Source organism: Amblyomma americanum, chromosome 3 (assembly GCF_052857255.1).
Source record: "Amblyomma americanum isolate KBUSLIRL-KWMA chromosome 3, ASM5285725v1, whole genome shotgun sequence".
NCBI lineage: Eukaryota > Metazoa > Arthropoda > Arachnida > Ixodida > Ixodidae > Amblyomma > Amblyomma americanum.
Window position 1 is genome coordinate 161,949,793 of NC_135499.1, and position 21,216 is coordinate 161,971,008.

A 21,216-nucleotide genomic window follows, 5' to 3' on the forward strand; every position below is an offset into this window, starting at 1 on the left:
CCTAAACAAAACAGTAAGAATGTCATATTGGGTATCTTATTTTTCTCCAAAGAAAATGGCACCAAGGTTATTCTTGTGACACAAAATGAAGTTATCAAAATCTTGTGTAAGGCTGAGGAGATCGACCAAAATTACGAAACTCAGAAAAATGCATTTGGAGCTTGACCATATGTTATAAGATGAATGGTTGATAGCTTCACTCTCATATTTCCCACCAAAAATGACATGTTCTTCACATTTCCAAAATTGTCTTCGGAGTCTAAATATATCAACTAAAACTGAAGATGTCACAGACAATCCAAGGTCAAGATGGCATATGCCATTAAGAATTCAGCAAAATTTGTGAACTTGAAAGCTAGCCAAGACAGTGGCAATATTTTATTAGTTTCTTGCCAGTTATTTGCATGAGGGCTGTAAAAGCTTAGAAACTAAACAGTTCTAGTCCATGATGACGGTGATTTGCACCTGTCCCAGTCTGGAGTGGTCCATGTTGGTGATCTACACCTGTCTGGGGCTGTAGTCCGGGGACCTGTCTCCACTGTGCCTCCTAGAGGACTTCCTTTTTGTCTGCATTATTGCTCAATAAGGCTGTTGTTTTCTTCTTCAGCCTTCTGTGGTCCTTTTCAAGGCTGCGACGAAGGATGTTGCAGCCAGCAGTGTAGCTGAGGCCGCGTTGCCAACTTTGCACCCATGCCGGGCTTGATCATGTTTGCGTGTTCAGTGCGCGCGGCAATTTCCTCCACTGTGTAAAACACCGTGTTGTGTCGACAAAACGTGCTGGGACCGGGCCTGGATTGTGGAGCAAATTGATCAGGCGCTGGGGTGGGCGACGCTAGCCGAGGCTCCGAACAATCCTCATAAAGTTGAATGGCGCAAGGGAATGAACACAGGAAGATACAGAAACAGAAAGAGCGCCCGTGTCTTCCTGCGTTCGTTCTGTTGCGCCATTCAACTTTATGATGAACCAACTAGCCCAACAGCAAGTACTGCTGAACAATCCTCATCCGGCACAGTCGAACATCGCACAGGTGACGAAGCAGGCGATGCTCGCTATAACTTCGAACGATCCTCATCCGGCATGGTCGAACATCCCGACGCCGAACCGCGCTTTGCATTGGGCGGGCGATGCTTTCTCCCGTACATACTATGCGTGGTCTTCTTCAAACGTACATACGTCTCCCGGCATCAGTTACTTTGTACTGACAAAGTATGCGAGGTAGGAAGAAAGAAACCACACAAAGATCTCGAGAAACTTAGCTAAGTGAGCACTACGCAAAAAGAGACACCGTCAAATGTGCAAAACGGGAACCATGACGGTGCAAAAAAAAAAGGGGAAAGAAAACAAAATGGCGTGCCGGTCGCGTCGGCCAATGGTAGGTCTCGGAGAAGAGGCTCGCCTCGCGTGCGACCTCCAGCCAATTAGCAGCCAAGAAAAGGCCTTCAGAAAACCGGCTACTGCGGTCGTTCTCATTGACCGACGCCACTTTGAAATGTAGCAAAATGCACACAAAGAAACGAGCTTCAAAACGAGCCCAAGATGGTGCCGATCGGCCGGATGCTTCGCCCACGGCACACGCGGGAAGTTCGAACAAATTTCGCCCCTTTCGGGGCATCTTGTGGCTCCCGTGATGTTTTGAAAGTCGATTTTGCTGTATTTCCCGATCGAACTCAGCGTTAATATTTTGAGGGCAGGTGCTTGAAGGTATAAACATTTCGAAAATGCATTTTTCTCAAAAAAATGTGAAGCATTTACAACTCCCAAATTTTCACTATCCACCTGGGCAATGAATGACAGCGACAGCTGTGCCAGACCAGGCAGAATTTGAACTGCAACTGAGCACAGAAGAGCATAAAAAAACTGATCCAGGGCATACTCACAAAGGGATCCCATCAATCCTGGCAGGTTCATGGGAATCTCAATGCCGTACTTGCACTTCTCGGCATCGAGCATCAGGTCAAATGCCCCTGTGCCCATCCGTGCCAACTGTCCCATGATGATGTTTTCAGAGACGCCCTTCAGGTAGTCAACCTCAGCATGTGAAGCCGCATCCAGGAGCACATCAACCTGCACAACAGATGACATAGGTGACAATGTCAGAACAGTACTGGTGGACACGGCTTCCAGAGCTGGAGGACTTCCAATACAGTGCAATCCGACGGTTACACTCCTACTATCATGTCAAACATAGAAGCAGACGCTAACTTGCAGAGCTTCCATTCAGAAACACTGCTGTTCTGGATGCACGCTGTGCACATCAAGATACCATTCTGCAGCAGCAGGTTAGACCACAGAACTAAAACCGTGTACTGTTCACCTGGCCCATGTTAATTAAGCTGGCCGGCAATTTTTCATGCAAAGCTGCACTCACACTCAAGGTTACTGGGTTTCACTTAGTCCTGAATGTCCCTATCGCATCAGTCTATCTATGATGAATGCTAACACTTATTACAACAGGAACTGTCAGGACTACCAAGTAAACACATTTTTCGCGACCACCCGCTATACCGCACTCCTGACAATGGGCACTTAGGGAAATGAAAACTGCACGAAGTGAAGCAAAGTGCTGTTTGTCAGACAAGATTTGATGCTACAGCTAATAAATGAGACTCAAGATTCTTTTATTCGTATTCAGCTACTTCCTACATCTAAGCTGAACGAAAAACACTGAAGATCGAAGAAAAACATAACTTTTCATTTTCTTGCTAGATAAATACATTTGCATTTTAAAATGCTTCAATATCACTTTGAACGAGCAAGGAACAACCTGTTCTCAAAGTTCAATAGCAGTGCAACTAATGCAGCCAAAGTAGCGAAATTTCTAGCAGCAATTCAAAACATGCACTGCAGTAGACTGTTTCAGTTTAATGTAAAATGCCACACTTACTGAACTTTGCAGCAAGAATACTTAAGCCAAAACTTTAGAAGGAATATCATCATCAGCCTCACTACATCCACAGCAGGGCAAAGGCCTCTCCCATGTCTCTATAATTAACCCTGTCCTTTGCCAGCTGCGCCCACCCTATGCCTGCAAACTTCCTAACCTCATCCGCCCACCTAACCTTCTGCCACCCCGATACACTTGACTTCTCATGGAATCCACTCCGTTACCCTTAAGGACCAGCGATTATCTTGCCTTCGCAGTACATGCCCTGCCCAAGCTCATTTCTTTCTCTTGATTTCGACTAGGATGTCATTAACCCGCGTTTGTTCCTTCACCCACTCGGCCCGCTTCCGGTCTCTTAACGTTACACCTATCATTTTTCTTTCCATGGCTCGCTGTGTTGTCCTTAACTTAAGCAAAACCTTTTTCGCTAGCCTCCACGTTTCTGCCCCGTAAGTGAAAATCGGTAAGATACAGCTGCTGTACACTTTTCTCTTGAAGGATACTGGTAACCTGCTATTCATGATCTAAGAGAACCTGCCATATGCGTTCTGCCCAATTCTTTTCCTCCTTGTTATTTCCTTCTCATGATCCGGATCAGCTGTCACTACCTGGTGTTAAAAGGGCAACTCTGGGGGTTTTGTGAACATTCCGAGTTGATAGTCGCATCACATTTCATAGAGTCCCCTCTCCCCACCATAGCAAGCAGTTTTTCAATACAGTAAAAGCTCGTTTATTCAAAGTCGGTTAATTCAAATCTACGTCCGGGTACCGGCACAGCCCTGTGTATTTAAAGGGGGAAACTCTCGATAATTCGGACAAGTCTGCATCCGCTACGGTAAATTCGAACTAGAACCCACTGGCTGACACCGCTCCTCATAGATAGAAGTTGACCCATAGAGAGTAAAACATGCTCCAAATTTACAAGAGATGTAAACCAATGGAAAAGAAAAAAAGCCAAGTGCACGAGGCTCACAAAGCCAGTGTTCAGGTGCATGCTGTAGCAGGTTTTCACTTTTCACTGCCGGAACCCTCGCCTGCACCGCTGATGCTTCGCCGCGAGCCGTTTTAGGTTTTCGTTCTGCCACGGTCGCGATCACATGGTGTAAACAACATAGTATGGCGGTTCGTGCGTTGACGGATTTTGCTGGTGCCGCAAGCGCGAGCTACGTGGACAGCATCGTAGAAATGTTGGAGCCCTTCAGTGACGCCGATTTATATTTGAGGCTGCATGCTCCCAGCAGACGTCGCAGGTCTCGCGTGCGGTGAGAACAGCCGACAGTGATGAGTCCGACGGCGGCGCTGAGACTATGCCACCGCCAAGTGCACGTGAAGTAGCGTCAGCGCTCGATGTTGCAGCACGCCCCTTCTCTGTCAATCAAAACTCTGACATTGCACAGGAGCTTTGGGCAAGCCGCAGGTGATACTGATGGAGTCTTGGCAGAAGAAACGCAAGCAAATGCACTTCGCTGATTACTTTTAATTTTGACAACCATTCCCCGTAAACATGTTTTGGAGCATAAATAATGTCATATATTCCAGCACTAAAGCTCAATGCTCACGCAAATGCATTCCAGTACTTGTTTCTGGCACATAGCTGGCCAATCAATTTATTTCGTATGCCATTAGGACCGGATCAATCAGAATATCAGAATAAGAATATGCCTGCCATTCAGACCGGACAGCACGGTGTCCATCAATCGTTGGAACGTGGCAGGGGCCGAGCACAAGCCAAAAGCGAGTACCTTAAACTCGTATAAACCGTCAGGCGTAATAAAGGCGGTCTTCTCTCGGTCGCGTTCGTCGACCTCTATTTGCCAATACCCACTGCGGAGGTCAAGGGATGAAAAGAAGGTGGCATGGCGCAGGCGGTCTAGGGAATCATCAATGCGGGGCAGAGGGTACACATCTTTTTTCGTGACGGTATTCAGGCGCCTGTAATCGACGCAGAACCTGAGGGTGCCATCTTTCTTCGTGACGAGAACAACAGACGATGCCCAGGGGCTCGTGGAAGGTTGGATGACATCGTCCTGGAGCATCTGTGTAACTTGGCGGCGGATGGCATCGCGTTCTTTGGAAGACACGCGATAAGGGCGCTGGCAAATTGGTCTTTGGTCGTCAGCAACGACAATTCGATGCTTGGTAAGCGGCGTCTGTCGGACCTTGGAAGTTTCCGCAAAACAGTCGCGGAAGGAATAGATTAGGCTTTGCACGCAGTTTTTCTGACTGGCCGAGAGGTGCGGGTTCACGTCAGTTGGAATGGCTGTAGCCGTCGCGTCGGCGAGGTCTGACGTGGTGGATAAAGAGCACTGCCTCGTACACTCTCCAAGCTCGTCAAAATAAGCGACGACTTCTGACTTCGTCAAATGTTGCGGTTCACGAGTAAAGTTCGTGACTAAGATTTCGGTACGACCATTGGCAAGGTCTACTAGGCCTCGGGCAACACAAACTTGCCGGGCGAGTAGCAGGGACATGTTCGCTTCAGCAATGCCAAGAGCGCCGGTGCTGTCAGTACACTCGACTGTGACGAACTTGCTGGCTCGCGGAGGGATTGTTATGTGGTCGTCACATATGCGCAACATTACTTTACAGGGCTCGGTGGTTGTGTTAACGGCTCGCTGGGCGGAAAAAGATACCATGAGTTCCTGAAGGTTTATGATCGCACCATACTCGTGAAGGAAACCTATGCCCAGTATGAGGTCCTTTGAACAGTCAGCTAACACGGCAAAGGAGCCGGTGAAAGTAAGACCACGGATTTGGATGCGGCAAGTGCAGACGCCGATTGGTGTCACGACATGGCCACCGGCAGTGCGGATCACGGGTCCACACCAAGGCGTCAGAACTTTACGGAGTGTCATGGCTAGCTCCCTGCTCATCACAGAAAAATCAGCGCCGGTATCGACGAGTGCGGTCAGTTCATAACTGTCGACGGTTACTAAAATTTCAGCGGAAACTAATCGTTCGCAGCACGTCGGTGAGGTCGTCGGATCGGGTCGTTGACGCTCGGGCCGTCGCGTCCAATCGTCGGGTGGAGGCTGTTGACTTCGTGCAGCGGCGGCGGCCCTACCCCCGGAGGACGCCGTCTTCAGTTTTCCCGCCGAGGGGACGTGCCTCCGAACTGACCGGGGGTTGAGGGCCGACTGGGCGTAGCAAAGCGCCTCGGGGATGGCGATCGCGACTGTCGCCGCTGCGAGGTCGGGGGCGGCACTTGAGAGTTCAGGTACTCCTCTATGTCCCGCGGTCTTTCACCATAGCGCGGTCGAGGCGCGTCCGGTGGGAATCCTCTCAGACCCATCCGCCGGTATGGGCAATTCCGCAGAACATGGCCGGGCTCCCCGCAGTGGTAGCAGAGCGGACGATCGTTGGACGTTCGCCACACGTACGCTTTGCGGAATGGAGGGCACGGGTCCTGCTGCTGCTCGATGGGACGCACGTAACGATGGGGTGGTGGTTGTTCGGCAACGGGGCGAAACGCTTGCGGCGCCGAGGCAGGTCGGCGCAGGGCATCGCTGTAGGACATTACGTGCGGCTCCGAAAGGGGTGCTGGGGGTGGCTGCACCGCTCGCCGGATTTCGTCACGGAGAACATCGCCTGTCGAAGGTACGCTTTCTGACGGAGCACTCAAGTGGAGGTGTCGCAGTTCTTCGCGGACAATGCTCCGCACAAGCGCTCGCAGCGCCTCATCCCCGGGGCCTGGCAAGGACGTGCAGTACTGAGCGGCCGCTACATTTGCCTGACGGCCGTATTGGGCACTCCGTTCCTGCAAGGAACGTTCTATGGTCGTCGCTTCCTTGGCAAAGGCGGCGACAGTTCTCGGAGGGTCGCGCATGAGGCCAGCGAACAGCTGCTCCTTTACCCCACGCATAAGGTGCCTCACCTTTGTAGCTTCGGGCATGGCTGGGTCGGCCCGATTGAAGAGGCGGGTCATGTCCTCAATAAACATGGCCACGCTCTCGTTGGACTGCTGTGACCTGGAGCGAAGGGCAAGTTCGGCATTCTCCTTTCGCTCGCTCGAACTGAACGTGGCGAGCACCTCGCGGCAAAAAGCTGCCCAGTTAGAGAAGGACGCCTCGTGGTTCTCGAACCACGTTTTCGCCGAGTCTTGCAGTGCGAAGTACACGTTCAGCAGCTTTCGCTCGTCGTCCCATTGGTTGAACGCGGCCACACGGTCAAAACCGGCCAACCAATCTTCTACATCCTCGAACCGGTCGCCGTGGAAGGATGGTGGCGACCGAGGTGCAAGAAAGACGAACGGCGGGGCACTGCCGAAGGACTGACCTGTCTGGCTGCCAGTGGCGGAAGTCATGGCCCGAGCAGGAATCGTGAGTGGCTCAAATTTGGGTTGCAGGCCTCGCAGGCGACGGCTCGCTTTGTGGACAGGTGTGGCGTCTGCTCGTCGGGGAGAAGCGTCAGGGCTATCGTCCCGGTCAGCGTACATGGGATGATACCCAGCAGCTCCACCAAAAATGTCACCGGCGAAAATACAGAGAACAAAGCTGTTCACTCGGGCGAGGTTTGCCAACACCGCCGCGCTCGTTCTGGACAAAGAAGACGTTCGGCCACGCGCTCGGGAACACAGTTCGACCTCCAGGTGGCGCCGGCAGAAAGTCAGCAGCGTGGCAATATATTCCAGCACTAAAGCTCAATGCTCACGCGAATGCATTCCAGTACTTGTTTCTGGCACATAGCTGGCCAATCAATTTATTTCGTATGCCATTAGGACCGGATCAATCAGAATATCAGAATGAGAATATGCCTGCCACAAACGTGTAGTAGCGCCTAGCTTGCGGTAACGAGTCTAGATTTGACTGCTTCGGGTACTGCCCGTGCAGCGGAGAACTATAACCGCTCATTTTAGCGCAAATTTGATAATTCGAACTTCGCTTGATTCGAACAATTTTCCGGTCGCATTTGAGTTCAAATTAACGAGATTTTACTGTATATGTACTGAGCGGAACGATTTTAAAACAGCCAAAATCAAAAACGAAACAGAAACTCAGACTGCAGCCCCGAATGATGCCTCATGTCACAAACATTACTTGAAAAACACTCATACGGGCGTTAAATGCTTGAGTAGCAACTGTAAACAATGAGTCCTTTCATAAACTGCCTGGTATGACCTCATACCCGTCTGAACATTTTGTTAGAGAAGCAGCAAGCGGGTATTAACAAGCGGGAAATGTTTGTGGCATTGAAAATACAGCGCTACCCATAGAAACCATCTGAACTGAGGCCACAGAAAAGGCAAACGTTACAATCCATTTGCGCTGGAAGGAAATGTAGCATGGCTGCCAAACTTGTAGGAAGTAATCAGGAATGAGAGAAAAACCATAAGTTTAACTAGGATATCATGACTTCGAAAAACTCCTAGAGCTGCCTTTATTCTCTTCAAACTTACGGTCTCTTCAAAGGAGCAGCGCATAAGGGCCCCTGTGTCTTGTCGGTTGATGCCGTGACGAGTGATAGCCATCAGATGTCCCTTGGCTGTCATCACGTCGCACAGCAAGGCCAAGTGCCGGTAGTTCACGTATGAGCCGTCAAACGAGATGACGTGGTTCATTTCTTTCTCTACGGCCTTACGGACAGCTTCTATACCCAGCACCTGCACAGAATCAGTCACCGCTTAGGAGAACACCAAGAACGGGAACTTCTTCCCTTGAAAATCATACTCTGTCAGCTCGGTTGCACTAGCAATGGCAATATCATGACAACAGTAACAACTATGAAGGTCTGCCATTCAATAATGTATTCAGTATCTTCATCACAATTATCCCCATTAGCCAAGCTGCATCTGCTGCAGGATAGAGGTCCTTCACAATGACCTCCTATTAATGCAAACAATCAATCCTGCAGACTTCCTAATCTCATTTACTCAATTGGCTCTCTGCTCCCCGTCATCTATGCTGACCCTCTCTTAGAAGCGTAGCAACATAGTGACTGCTGCAAGAAAGGCACACATACAGAGCCGGGCCCACTTACTGCGAAGATCTCACAAATGTCGTTGGAATAAGTCCGGACAGGGTCTACGTCCCGCTCACTCAGCACGCGCATCAGGCTGGTACCGTCAGTTTCCAGCAGCCACTCGGCAATGGCCTTGAACTCTCCAGTCTCAGTGAGCACAATGCGCTTCTTGTTGTCTGTGGTAGGCAGGTGCATGTACACCTGTAACCAAAGGAAAGGACATTAAGCAAATGGCAGCTTAGAAAATGTAGACTTCAGTTCTTAAAAGAATGAAATAAAAACAGCCAGGGAAGCTGCCTGCACAGCCATGAGGTTAGCTAGTAAAACTGGCATCAAGCTCTGTCCGCAAAAAAAAAAGTCAGCAACAATCTCGCAGGCCTTCGAAGAATATATGCATAATAATAAACAAAAAGACGAAAAAATTCAACACACGAGAAATGCATTCAGGCACATCTGTTTGCAGCTAACGGATTTATGGTTACGTGCCACTGCCCGATGCACACTGCATGACTGGCAATTGGGATGTCAGCAATGTGTGGGCCACACACCACCACGAATGCTACTTACTGCATGACAGGCAATCACGGCTCTGGCAATGTGCAGCTCGCATATCAGAGCTTGGCACTTTCATTGGGTACTGCATAACTTGCAATTGCGGTATTTGTGATGCACTTGGTGGTGCTTAGCATTTGCATGGCGGTCATGGCTCCCGTGTTCGTATCATCCGCAGCGACGCGTGGGCAAGTGTCCGGAATACCCAAAATTGAGCGCAATACATACAATGCACTTTGGCTACAAAATCTTAACGATTTGTATCGTACTGGAATCATCGTGTCACCAACATTCTAATGTAGTACAGTTAGTTGTTTGCTCTCCAGGCTGCATGATAAACTAAGAGAGCCTCTACATCTGTAGCACGATGACCGTAGAATTAAATGCCTGACAATAAAAGGAGCAAATGAGTGACCTCATCTCACTTAGCACAGTGGCTCTCAAGCATACGCAGCTGTTTGCAGAGCATCCAAGAATGAAATAATAATGACTCTGAATCCAGTACACAGTGACAAGTAGCAAGGGCACTAGACATCATACTGCAGCTGCAAATTCTGAATAAGAAATGCAGAAAGCAGCACCTCTGCTTGCAATGAAGAAATGTGAATTTGCAAAGTTTGGAGACTAACCTTTGTGATGGCCTCAATGCCTTGCAGAGTCATATCACTCAGCATGTTGGCCTCAATGCAGCGAAGGAAGACGTCATCCTCCATCTTGTCCACCTGCTCTTCCTCCTGGCAAGTGTAAATATAAGCAGCGGCGAGATCAGCACAGCAGCAGCTGCAATTCTGTCTGCTACAATGGCCTCATGGTGCCCTTGGCATCTAGACAGGTCTGACCATTCATGTAAGCTTCACAACTAGTTTCAAATGGTTGAGTTCTTGAAGTGACCAATAAAGACCACCACTTCACTATAAGTTAGCATCAATGACAGGCGAAGCCCACCAGCTTGAGATGCCCCCATATGGTTGAATACCACACACTCAAAAACCAACTTCTTTCTGCTGAATGCATTCAATTTGGCTCTAAAGACAGTCAGTCATGACAAATTGTGTACTTAACAACAAGAAGGACCTCTCTTGACCTGCCAATCATTGTCAATCCTACACAATATGAAATCTCCAACTAGTGCCCCAAGTTCCCCAGTTAGTGATCCTGCTGCTATTAAAATCATAAAGGGCAAATAAGGGTTTTATTCCAACACACAGAAGTAATGACAACGAAGCACAAAAAGAATGGCAACTCACATCTTGGAACTTGCCCTCGTCACTGTTCATGATTCGTATCCGGAGGACCAGCTTCTCTGCATTGTCATCGTTGAAGATGCAGTTGAGATCATCACCAAACCCTGCATTTATCTTTTCGGCAATCTGCTCCATGGTGAGTTTTTTGTCTGTCATACGCTTCCGGTCCAGCTCCACACGAAGCAGCCAGGGCGATATGCGAGTGGGGTCAAAGTCAGGCATCTCATAGTAGACGTTGACAAACTCCTGGTCCTCCGCAATGACTGTGTTTTGTGGGTCAGGGTCATAGTAGATGGCTGTGTTGGCGGTCACCTTGCGAAGTGTTGTGTGCTCCAACCGGCACAGCACATCCTGCACATACGCGGGAGGGCAAGAATTTTATGCTAAAGGCACCTACTGGCTTTTCATAAAAAGAAAGCAAGAACACAGGCTTACGCACGCTAAAAATCTCCAACTTCCGCAAAAGCCGAGACAAGGTCCGATCACATTGGCACAGCATGAAATGCAAGACAATCAGAAGCTTAAATCTTTGCCATGACTCACGCTGTTAACAGGGTACTCTGAGGCTGGACGTTTCCATTTAACACCACCAGAAGCTTTTCAGCCACACAGCAGAGACAAAGTTTCATGAACAAGGCAAAAAAATCAAATAAAATTGAAAGTCTAACAATAAACTGCCACTAAGTACAGGCAGGGCCCTATTGGCGAACAAATACAATGTGGAGGCACTACAGTCAAACCTCGATATATCGAACACGGATATATCGAATTATTGCGTATATCAAACACTTTCTATATCACGTGGAAAATCGCATGCATTTTTAATTTTTTATTTCGAACGGGGCCGGATGTAAAATTGGATATATCGAACTTCGCCGCCCCAGACCAAGCGCTCTGTGTTGACAGGAGGCGAGCTTTCCCGCAACACCCCCGAAGATAGCGGCGGCGCGATGGGTGTTCCCGACTGCTGCATACGATAGCTGCACACATCGATCGCGCCGAGGGCGCCATTTGAACGTAGCGGCATACGCACGCGGCGGCTTCGCGTGGCTTGGCTAGTTTGACAACGTCCGACACATGCGTCTCGGTGCCGCCGCTCGTGCTACACCAGTTGTTGTTATCGTGTGTGGCTATCGTGTGTGGCCTGTCGTGGTGTAGTTGGTGTGATGGCTGCAAACGTGAAGAAGCGGACGTCCCTGACATCTGCTGCGAAATTGGAAGCAATACAGCGCGTTGAAAATGGCGAAAAAAAGTCAAGCGTCACCGAAGCTTTCAACATACCAAGGAGCACTTTGAGTACTTTGCTTAAAAACACGAGTGACATAAAGGCCAAGGCAGACAAAAACCAGCACTCAGGCGCGCGGCGGGTGCGCAAAGCTGCCTTTGAAGACGTCGAGAAGGCGCTTTACAAGTGGTTTATCGACGCAAGGGCCCGGAATATTCCTTTACCGGGGCCAATGCTACAACAGAAGGCCAAGAACTTTGCGTTCATTCTCGGCGCCGAGAACTTCAATGCCAGCAGCGGTTGGCTGCAACGTTTTAAGGCCCGCTTTAACATTGTTGGTAAGACAGTCTCGGGGGAAAGTGAGGACGTCAATGAAGCCGAGATCAAGAAGTGGCTTGAACAAGAGTGGCCTCAGGTTCTCGCCAAGTATGAGCCCAATCAGATATTTAAAGCTGACGAAACGGGCCTGTTCTGGCAAATGCTTCCACGACAAACGCTCGACACCCGCGGAGACAAGTGCCACGGCAGCAAGCAAGGCAAGGCTCGTATCACAGTTCTGTTGGCTGCCAATATGGACGGAAGCACGAAGCTGCGGCCACTTGTCATAGGCAAGTTCCAAACCCTGAGGTGCATGCGCAACTGCCCCGAGCGAGGTTGATCCCGCAAACGCTGATGTTGCCCCGCTCCTGACTGCAACTGAGGCTGTAGCTGCCTTGACCCTTGTACGCCGCTACTGCGGCGCAATAGAAGGCACAGGACTATCTCGTGTGGACCGTTTGAACTATGTTGAGGACGCCGTGGTCAAGCACGCAGTTGCCAATATGAAGCAGGCTACGCTGCTACAGTACTTTCAGCCCACGAAATAAATACTTTGTTTTAAGCTTCAAGTGAGTATCTATTGCGCCATGATTTGTTCATTGATTGATTTATGCTAGTTTTTGACGCGTTTTCTACATGATTTTATATATTGAATTCTGGCTATATCGAATTATTTTGCGATCACCGCACTGTTCGATATATCGAGGTTTGACTGTACTGCTATTCCTGCAGCACTACTTCAAAAGGTTCAAAGTAATACAGAGTGGTTTTTGAAGGCTACCAGCCTGCTTTGCGCGCGACTGAAATAAGGGCAGAGCTGCGCAGAGGGGTGCCTGCTCTGTTCCTGTGGCATTTCAGAAATAAAAAGAATCTTTCAGACAGCCTAAGCTCTCTAGACAGTACTTGAAGGGTGGGGCACCAGAAAGGAAACCGGCTATACTCCAAGACAGCACTTGCACCCACCGTGGTGCATCGACACTATCCAGCCAGATGACGTGAAGTATCTAAAGTTATGCTACCCATGAGCCAATATGCGACCAAAAAAACAATGCCCAAACAATTCCCAGTTTTATGCAGCTCCGAGCATTTCAAACAAGCAGCAGGCAGAGAGGTGGAGAACACACCTTGGCCTTCTCGGCATCTCGTGCAGCAGCACCTGTGAGGAACACGGTGAGCGAGGGTGTCTTGGGCTTCTTGGAGATGTTGATGATCTCTTTTAGACGAGGCACACCCAGCGTGACGTTCTTGGCTGACACACCGGCGTAGTGGAAAGTGTTCAGGGTCATCTGGGTGGCCGGCTCACCCAGAGACTGTGCAGCCAGGGCACCCACCATCTCGCCAGGCTGGCCCTGCAAACAATGGAGGACATGGACAGCTCGAAGCTTAATGCTTTCAGCACACCTTTTCATTTCTAGGTTTTGTACACTTGTCACAGCACCTAATATGAGTACTGAATTTCACTGTGTGAAAATAGGTGTACAAGGGTCCCTTTTACTATCTACGTAAATAAACTGAAAATAACTGAGTAGCATAAATGATTAGCGTTAATATCACTGCAATGTTACACTTTTTGTAAAAAAGAGCACCAAGAGCTCTCAGCAAACAACAAAATTCTTCAGTCAGCAGTAATCATGTGAATTTTCTGCATGCACAACGCAAATTTTTGCATTAACAGTGCACTCTGCTTGACCAAAACACAGACTAAAATGTTTACACACATATTTTAGGCAGCATAACATTGGTAATCATTAAAGCTTCGAAATGCTATCATTTCACACGAGTAACGCAGGGGGGGGGTTTCACGTCCCAAAGCAACCTAGGCTATGAGGGACGCCGTAGTGAAGGGCTCCGGAAATTTTGACCACCTGGGATTCGTTAACGTGCACTGACACCGCACAGTACACGCGCCTCTAGAATTTCGCCTCTATCGAAATTCGGCCGTCACAGCTGGGATCGAACCCGTGCCTTTCGGGTCAGCAGCCGAGCACCATAACCACTGAGCCACCGCGGCGGCCTTTCAGTATGTTTGGACTGTGCTTGCCATAGCTTGAAACTGTGGCATAAGCACAAGGAAAAGGCAAGGCAGCGACATCAACGCACCTGTGACTGGTGGAAGCGTGTCTCTATCTCGCCCAGCAGCCACTCGAACGACTCGGTCGAGAGGCGGAACTCTTCAGCCACCCGCTTGGAGCACAGGGTGGCCCGTAGCAAAGCACGGAACAGGAATGTGGCGTTTTCATTCGCCTGGATGCTCAGGTGGTCCTCACCTGGCACAATGACTAGCTTTTTGACAAGCTCCTCCACACCTGCAATGCATCGGTGCAGAGATAGTGAGCCCACTTTCAAGCATGGCTGCATTTTAGGCAAAAGTGCCAACAGTCACACAAGCCCATGCCAAGCAATGCTAACACATGGTTGTTTGTAGCTAAGCAACAGATTTTTTTAATTGAAAAAAAAAAGTGTAGTACAAAAGAAAGTTTAAAAAGTGAAAAAAAAAAGATAGGATATAAAACGAAGAAGAAAAAATGTGAAATGTGAAGGTGGGCCCCACCTTGCACCACCCTGAGAGGAGACAAGTCTGTAGGCGCACGCAGGTTCACCCTGAAAATCTTCTGGGCATTCCAGAGCATTCTTTGAAGGTTGCATGGCAACACTACCTGCAATGGCAACATCAAAATGCATGTGAGAGAACGGAGAAGAACGGCAGCAAGGAACTGATGTGACTGCCTCAGAAATTACCACGTTCCATAATTTGTGGCCAATTCTAAGATACAAGTCGGTGGTTCTTTACACACATTTCTATACATTACTCCCTCACTTTCACAGCTGCACAAGCTCCAGTTCCATATTCTGACTCCCATTGAAGATCTATAAGAACGAACACATTTTGCAACTAAAAAAAATAACAGGACTCATCCCCATGCTCAAGCGTTGTGCTTCTAGCAATAGTAAAACCATAAATTCATACCACACAACCCCCCGAGCTTGTTTTTTTTTTTTTTGGCCCCATCAACCTTTCAGTTATGAAAGAGGTGCTCACCTTGCTGTCACCAGTTGGGAAGATGGTTCGCAGTATCTCTCGGTCTTTTCTAAGCCGCTCCCACTCTTTTTCCAGCTCAGACACGGCTGTGGCACTGCCCATCAGCTCACGCACCACGTCCTCAGTGAACACTTTGCGGAGATACCTGCAACACAGCAGTAGAATGCCCCTTCAGCTTGACGTCACAGCTACCAACAGGCTACAGACATGCGACAGATTATGCAAATGTAACGAAGCAACGCTTGAGTTCGTAACAAACAATATAAACTGTTTGAAAATGCAGCACGTGGCCCAATTCAGAAGGCTTGAAACAAGAATGTACCAAAGGATAAATCAAAAGCACATTTGTGCTGACTGCAGTAAACAAATGAAAGCTTCATGTCTCTGAAGATGCACTAAAGCACCGTTACATGGACGTGGGCAATGACATCAGAATAACTTTTCAACTTTTTTTTTGTTTCAGTAAAACCGACACTATGGCATTTATGCCACAGCCTAGCTATACTGTAAATCATATATGCATAACGTAAACACAGATGTGCCATGACACTGCCTTATAGGGGAGTCAACACCCAAGTTTTTACAAGGCAGCTAGCTATGTCTCCGAGGGTAACAGACAACTAGGCCAGATTACCGTATTTATTCGAATCTAGGCCGATAGTTTTTTCAAAAAAACGAGATGTAGAACTCTTATGTCGGCTTAGATTCGAGGATTTCGTTTCGAGGTTTCGTATTCGTAAAATACGAATAAATGTAGCACGCAGGTGGCGCCCCCACAAAACGCCAACGAAAGACAGCACTGTAGCCGTTGCTATCCGTAGCTATCCGTAGCCGATACTGATCAAAGCACACATGAGCACTGGCTGCCATTTTGGCCTTGCTCTGTTCTCGTGCGGTGGCGTGAGCACATTCGCAGCAGTGAAGTTTTCGTGCGTAGTTTTTATCACCAACACCATGGCACCAAACAGGCGGTGCCATTATAGTGCCGCCTTCAAGCGGAAAGTTATAGTCGCTGCAGAGCAGTCGTCAAATCTTCAAGCCGGGCGGGACTTCGGCGTGGATGAGAAGAATGTTCGCCGTTGGAGTTCCTCTCTCTACACCAAGTCGCCTATGCGCAGACACATGGTGCAGTCGTTTCGCGCCACGCACTTTCACGTGCGCGGCGACGTAAGAACAGTCGTGTCGCGTCATAAAAATAATTGTGATAATGAGGTATAAACAGTATTGTTTTTTCGGCTGGCCTACAATCGAGGTAAGTTTTTTTTTTCTGTGGCCTTCAATTTTCGGGTCTCGGCTTAGAATCGTGGCCGGCCTAGATTCGAGTAAATACGGTAGAAGCATCTATGAGCAAAGCAGAGAACTCACCGCTCGTTACAAGTGTCAAAACGGAACTTCTTCTCGAAGGACTTGTTGGACGGCTTGAGAGTGGGCATGCTCTGGAACTCCACACTGCCTCCATCAAGGCCATCCTCTCCGTAACGCAGCTGGATCACCTGGCCGTTGCTGTTACGCACCGTGCCGTCATAAGCGATCATCACACTCTCCATAGCTTTGATCAGACGACGCTGGATGTAACCTGCAAACAAGATATGCATGGAAATGAAGTTGTACCTCAACCCCGATTACTGACTGAGCTGGGCCTGGCAAAGAAAGGCGCAGAACTTATGGTTGCCAAGCTCGAAATGAGCCCCCGACCATTCACAGTCAATTCAAGTAAGCAGCGTGAGCACACCATTCTTTACAAGACTTAATAAGCTGACACCGGACCACGAAAGCACTGACTTATACCTAAACACACGCTCATATACAGAGGCCAGAAACCTCAGCCAAATAAAATTTCCAGAAACTACCATCCTTGCATACACCAGTCATAGCTCACACCCCACAGTGAAAACTAACCTGTTTCAGCTGTCTTGACGGCTGTATCAATGAGACCCTCTCTTCCTCCCATGGCGTGGAAGAAAAACTCTGAAGGGGTCAGGCCGGCCAGGTAGGAGTTCTCAACGAAGCCACGACTCTCGGGACCGTAGTCATCCTTTATAAAGTGGGGCAGCGTACGCTTGCGGAAACCGAATGGGATCCGCTTGCCTTCCACGTTCTGCTGACCCACGCAAGCAATAACCTGCAGTGCCAAACATCCCGTGATGAAGGACAGTGAATAGTGAGAGACATACAATGGCACTAGAGCGGCTGTGTATGCTACCAAGGTCCGTGGCCAATCGTACAGTCTGCTAACTGTTATCCCGAATGGTACCTTTGGCAATAAAGAAAATATATTCTACTTATACAAGCAATTATAGAGAGGAATACTCCTAAATAACAAATATGAACGAAAATCAACTTATCAGTGACGTGGTAAAGAGAAAGACAAACCAGCATAGAACAAACCAGGCTTAATTTTGCCACTCTAGAATTCTGTGAAAACATCATTCTTGTCCTGCTCTACATGACTATATGAAATTGTTATGCATGCAAGGCTTTTGAGATTCATTGTGGTTACAAGGTAGTATTAGCAATTCACCTCTAGAAACAAACTGATGGCTTAGCTTAAAAAATGGAGCTGTTAACTTCCTTGAGAGATGTATATACCTTCATATTTTAATTAGTCTGCTAGGCTTACTCTTACCACGATAACAGCCAATGACAAAGGCTGAACAGAAGTGGCCTGAACAACAAGAGGGCTCTCACATCAACAAAGAAAGAGAAGAAGAAGCTTGTATGACCAATGAGGTTTACCTGAGATATGTTAATTTTGGAGCCCTTGGCTCCTGAGACCACCATAGCCTTGAAGTTGTTGAACTCTGACAGGGATTTCTGGGCACTGGCACCTGTCTTGTCACGAGCATCGTTCAAGATGCGGTTGACCTGGACAAACACGACCGCCACTATAACACAAATCTCTTCCGCAGACCCACTGTTGGTATAAAGTAAAATTTCGGGGATGTTAAAAAAAATTCAGAAAGAAAAATCATATTATACGGGAAAACGTATGATCCAAACCACCTGATTTCGAGACACAGAACTGCTGAATGAGGTACAAGGACAGTTATTGACAATTTCTTTTCATAGCAATGTCGATTAGCATTTCTTGGTACCAGGTATGAACAGCGCCTTTTTTAGTGCTCGCAGAACACAGCACTATTGCACTTCATGCTGTGTTCCCCAGACCCAACCAGCTCATGTGCAAGTGCATCGCAGGAGTTCCTAGATGCTTCACTTCCTTGCCTGTAGGCACTGTGAAGAAGCACTTCTTTCTTCCTCTTCATGCCATGTCTCCACGGCAATGGCCCTCTCATAGGTAAGCGCACTGGTTTTGCCATTTTTTATACTTCACCCTTTCCCACCTGGACATTGCAGAGAAGCCCCTAGAGCGAGTGAATGCTGCACTCCACCTTTCCATGTTGCGTGCCTCCAGGTTCCGCCCACCACCCATATATTTGCACATAGAAGCTTGATCGCTAAACTTAAATACACGACTAGAATTTGTCAAAATTTTGAAAGCAGTAGCTAGGAAATCGAATTATTCGGGAACATATTAACTGGAGGAAAAACAGCATAACTCTCTAGGGGATATTTTTATTGCCAGCGATTTTCAGCATATGAACCAGGATATCATACGGACTGGAACATATCAACGAAGTTCTATTGTATTATAATAACTTCCTTCGAAATTAACAGCAGAAAAATGATGTAACCAGAAATAAGAAACAGAACAAGCACACGGTAACAGAATAACGCCCCTATCGACAGACAACTGCTGTCACATTTACAAAGCGTTGCAGAGACGCACACTCAAGATAACTTCTGATGTCAAAAACACATCTCAGCAAGGCATTTAATGAAAAGGTCACAACAACAACAAAAAAGCAGGGATACAAATTTAAAAAATACTGTACCCATTAGAGTGAGTGATGTCAAGAGCACATTGCACAACACTGGACTGCCATTAATTCAAACTTCAGCATATTCAATCTGATGTTTCAGTCCCTTCAACATAATGCGCATTGACGAGGCTACGTTTAATATGAACTTCGCATTATCCAAACAAATCCTCAGTCCCCTTCAAGTTCAAATTTGAGTCAGCGATATGAAATTCCATAACAGCTGACTGTTTCAGGCATCTAGCCTCTTGCTTATGAGGGCAATGCCCCTCACCTGGTTTTCGAAGGTCTGTCGGAGAGTGTTGCCAGGAGAAGGCTCCAGCTCATCGTTGTGGGCCTTCTCAATGACGTCTATCACGTCATGTTTGGCCTTCTCAATGGTGTTCTTGATGTCAATGAAAGTCTGCTTGTCGGCAATGGTGTCACCGATACCAATGGTGTGGCCCTCCAGCAGCAGCCATGCATTGACCACTGTCTGAATGTGGCCATAGAAGGCACCCGCCACCTCGTGGCCCAGCTCGGCAAACACCACGTGCATCAGGGAACCCGACGAGGCTCCCACTGTCTTTTTGCACACTATGCCACTGATCAGTTCGCCGTGCTCAATCAGCACCTGCAACACACATTCAACACGGGGCAGGGCTGTCATTCCAGAACTTCACAGTCCCACCCTTTGAATAAGCCCCACTCATTCCTCTGCCTGGCTTCCCAGTCGTCATTCCACAACTCTAAGTCATGAGCCATTAGAGTAAAGGAACAAAAGAAGAGGGATAACAGAGTAAACCCCTGGAATAAGACATGCTGCTCTTGTGGCTCCTCTAGGCATTGTCTGTCTTGCTGGGTGCTATGACCCTTTCGACATGCAACAGCATAAACATTAGCATACTAAGCAAACTTCCTCTTCAAGACACAGGCTGATGGAATTCTAAATGCGCCACAGAAATGTTCAAGCCTGGGATTCAGAAGTGAGCACATAGATAAAATGCAATTCGAGGCAAGATCTATGAACAAATCTAGCTGCGGCATAGAACTCTAGCATCAACGGTTAGCCCTACTTCAACTATTTTTGAAAGACAAGCTCATGACTGTATGGAACACACCCCATGTCTGAGCAGTAAATAAGTGTCACTCTAGGAGCACATCATTGGCTGAGGCAAATGCAGTACCAATCAGTACAACAAAAAAAAATTTTAGCCCCTGATGTAGACTTCATAAAAAAAAAAAACAGCGTTCACCTTGGTATCACCAGGAGAGATCCACTTGTAAGGCCCATCATCTTCCTCATCCGGGTGGGTGCTGTGTGTTCGGATCAGGTTCACATTGCCGGGGATGATCAACGAGAATATCTGTTTGCCTGTCCACAGGGGCTTGGGCTTGAGGATGGCCGGCATGGGCATCTTGCCATCCCAGATGGGCAGGAACATGAGGATTGTCATCGTCTGGTCCTGCACATTGCAGGAAAGGACAAAGCAAGGCAAGTGTGCTAGGTATTGGAAAGCAAGGCAAGTGTGCTAGGTATTGGCAGCAGATGACCACCAGAAGTCATATAAACAGGTAGACAGCTATATGTTAAACCTGCTGAACTAGTATGCTCCACAGTCACAAACAGCAGGTATGCGAGCAGGATGCTGGTGGAGGTTGCCAGACTACAAGAGAAAGGCAGCCAAACCTGTACAGTGTGGTAGTGAACTCTTAAGCAGCAGACCCTATCACAGTAGCATTTCAAGGTATTAAGTTAGCGTTGTCACACAGCTGGCTCCAATAGTCACGTCAACAGGCTACTGAGCTGACAAAAAAAAAAAAACACACAAAGAAATTCTCAGGATTTTATAGGCTTCTGAGTGGCAAAAGTATGCACCCTAAAGAGTATGTGTGCATATAATCTACAAGAGGTGTGTTGTAATATATTTCAACTTGACCAGCTTTCAGCCAAATAATATGTAACATTGTTAAAACTTTGTCTAGCTAGCTTCAGCAAGACAAATGTTCAACGTCCAATAAAATGTCAAAGCAAGGTTGGAACTACCTATATATAAAAAAGCAATGGCAGCATGCTATCCAGGGTGCAGGGAGTCAAAACCCCAATTGCGGGTGCCACTCCCAGGGGGTACAA

General features: G+C 47.9%; 1 protein-coding gene across 2 annotated transcripts in view; it reads right to left on the reverse strand.

Annotated features, from left to right (window-relative positions):
- Polr2A (RNA polymerase II subunit RpII215) overlaps positions 1-21,216 on the reverse strand; it is a 37,436-nt gene that overhangs the window by 2,288 nt on the left and 13,932 nt on the right. Inside the window, exons 10-23 of one of the 2 annotated variants that reach the window (XR_013313359.1) lie at positions 20,339-20,548; positions 19,378-19,716; positions 17,959-18,087; positions 17,122-17,344; positions 16,588-16,798; positions 15,223-15,367; positions 14,734-14,839; positions 14,283-14,488; positions 13,307-13,531; positions 10,643-10,990; positions 10,025-10,129; positions 8,862-9,044; positions 7,519-8,484; positions 1,879-4,426 (exon numbers count right to left, since the gene is read on the reverse strand). Coding sequence is in view for 1 of the 2 variants with exons in the window: in XM_077658564.1 (XP_077514690.1) it covers positions 1,879-2,065; positions 8,281-8,484; positions 8,862-9,044; positions 10,025-10,129; positions 10,643-10,990; positions 13,307-13,531; positions 14,283-14,488; positions 14,734-14,839; positions 15,223-15,367; positions 16,588-16,798; positions 17,122-17,344; positions 17,959-18,087; positions 19,378-19,716; positions 20,339-20,548 (2,821 nt within the window). In the remaining variant the exon portion in view is untranslated. The remainder of the gene's footprint in view (positions 1-1,878; positions 4,427-7,518; positions 8,485-8,861; positions 9,045-10,024; positions 10,130-10,642; positions 10,991-13,306; positions 13,532-14,282; positions 14,489-14,733; positions 14,840-15,222; positions 15,368-16,587; positions 16,799-17,121; positions 17,345-17,958; positions 18,088-19,377; positions 19,717-20,338; positions 20,549-21,216) is intronic. The other variant, XM_077658564.1, reaches the window with a different exon arrangement.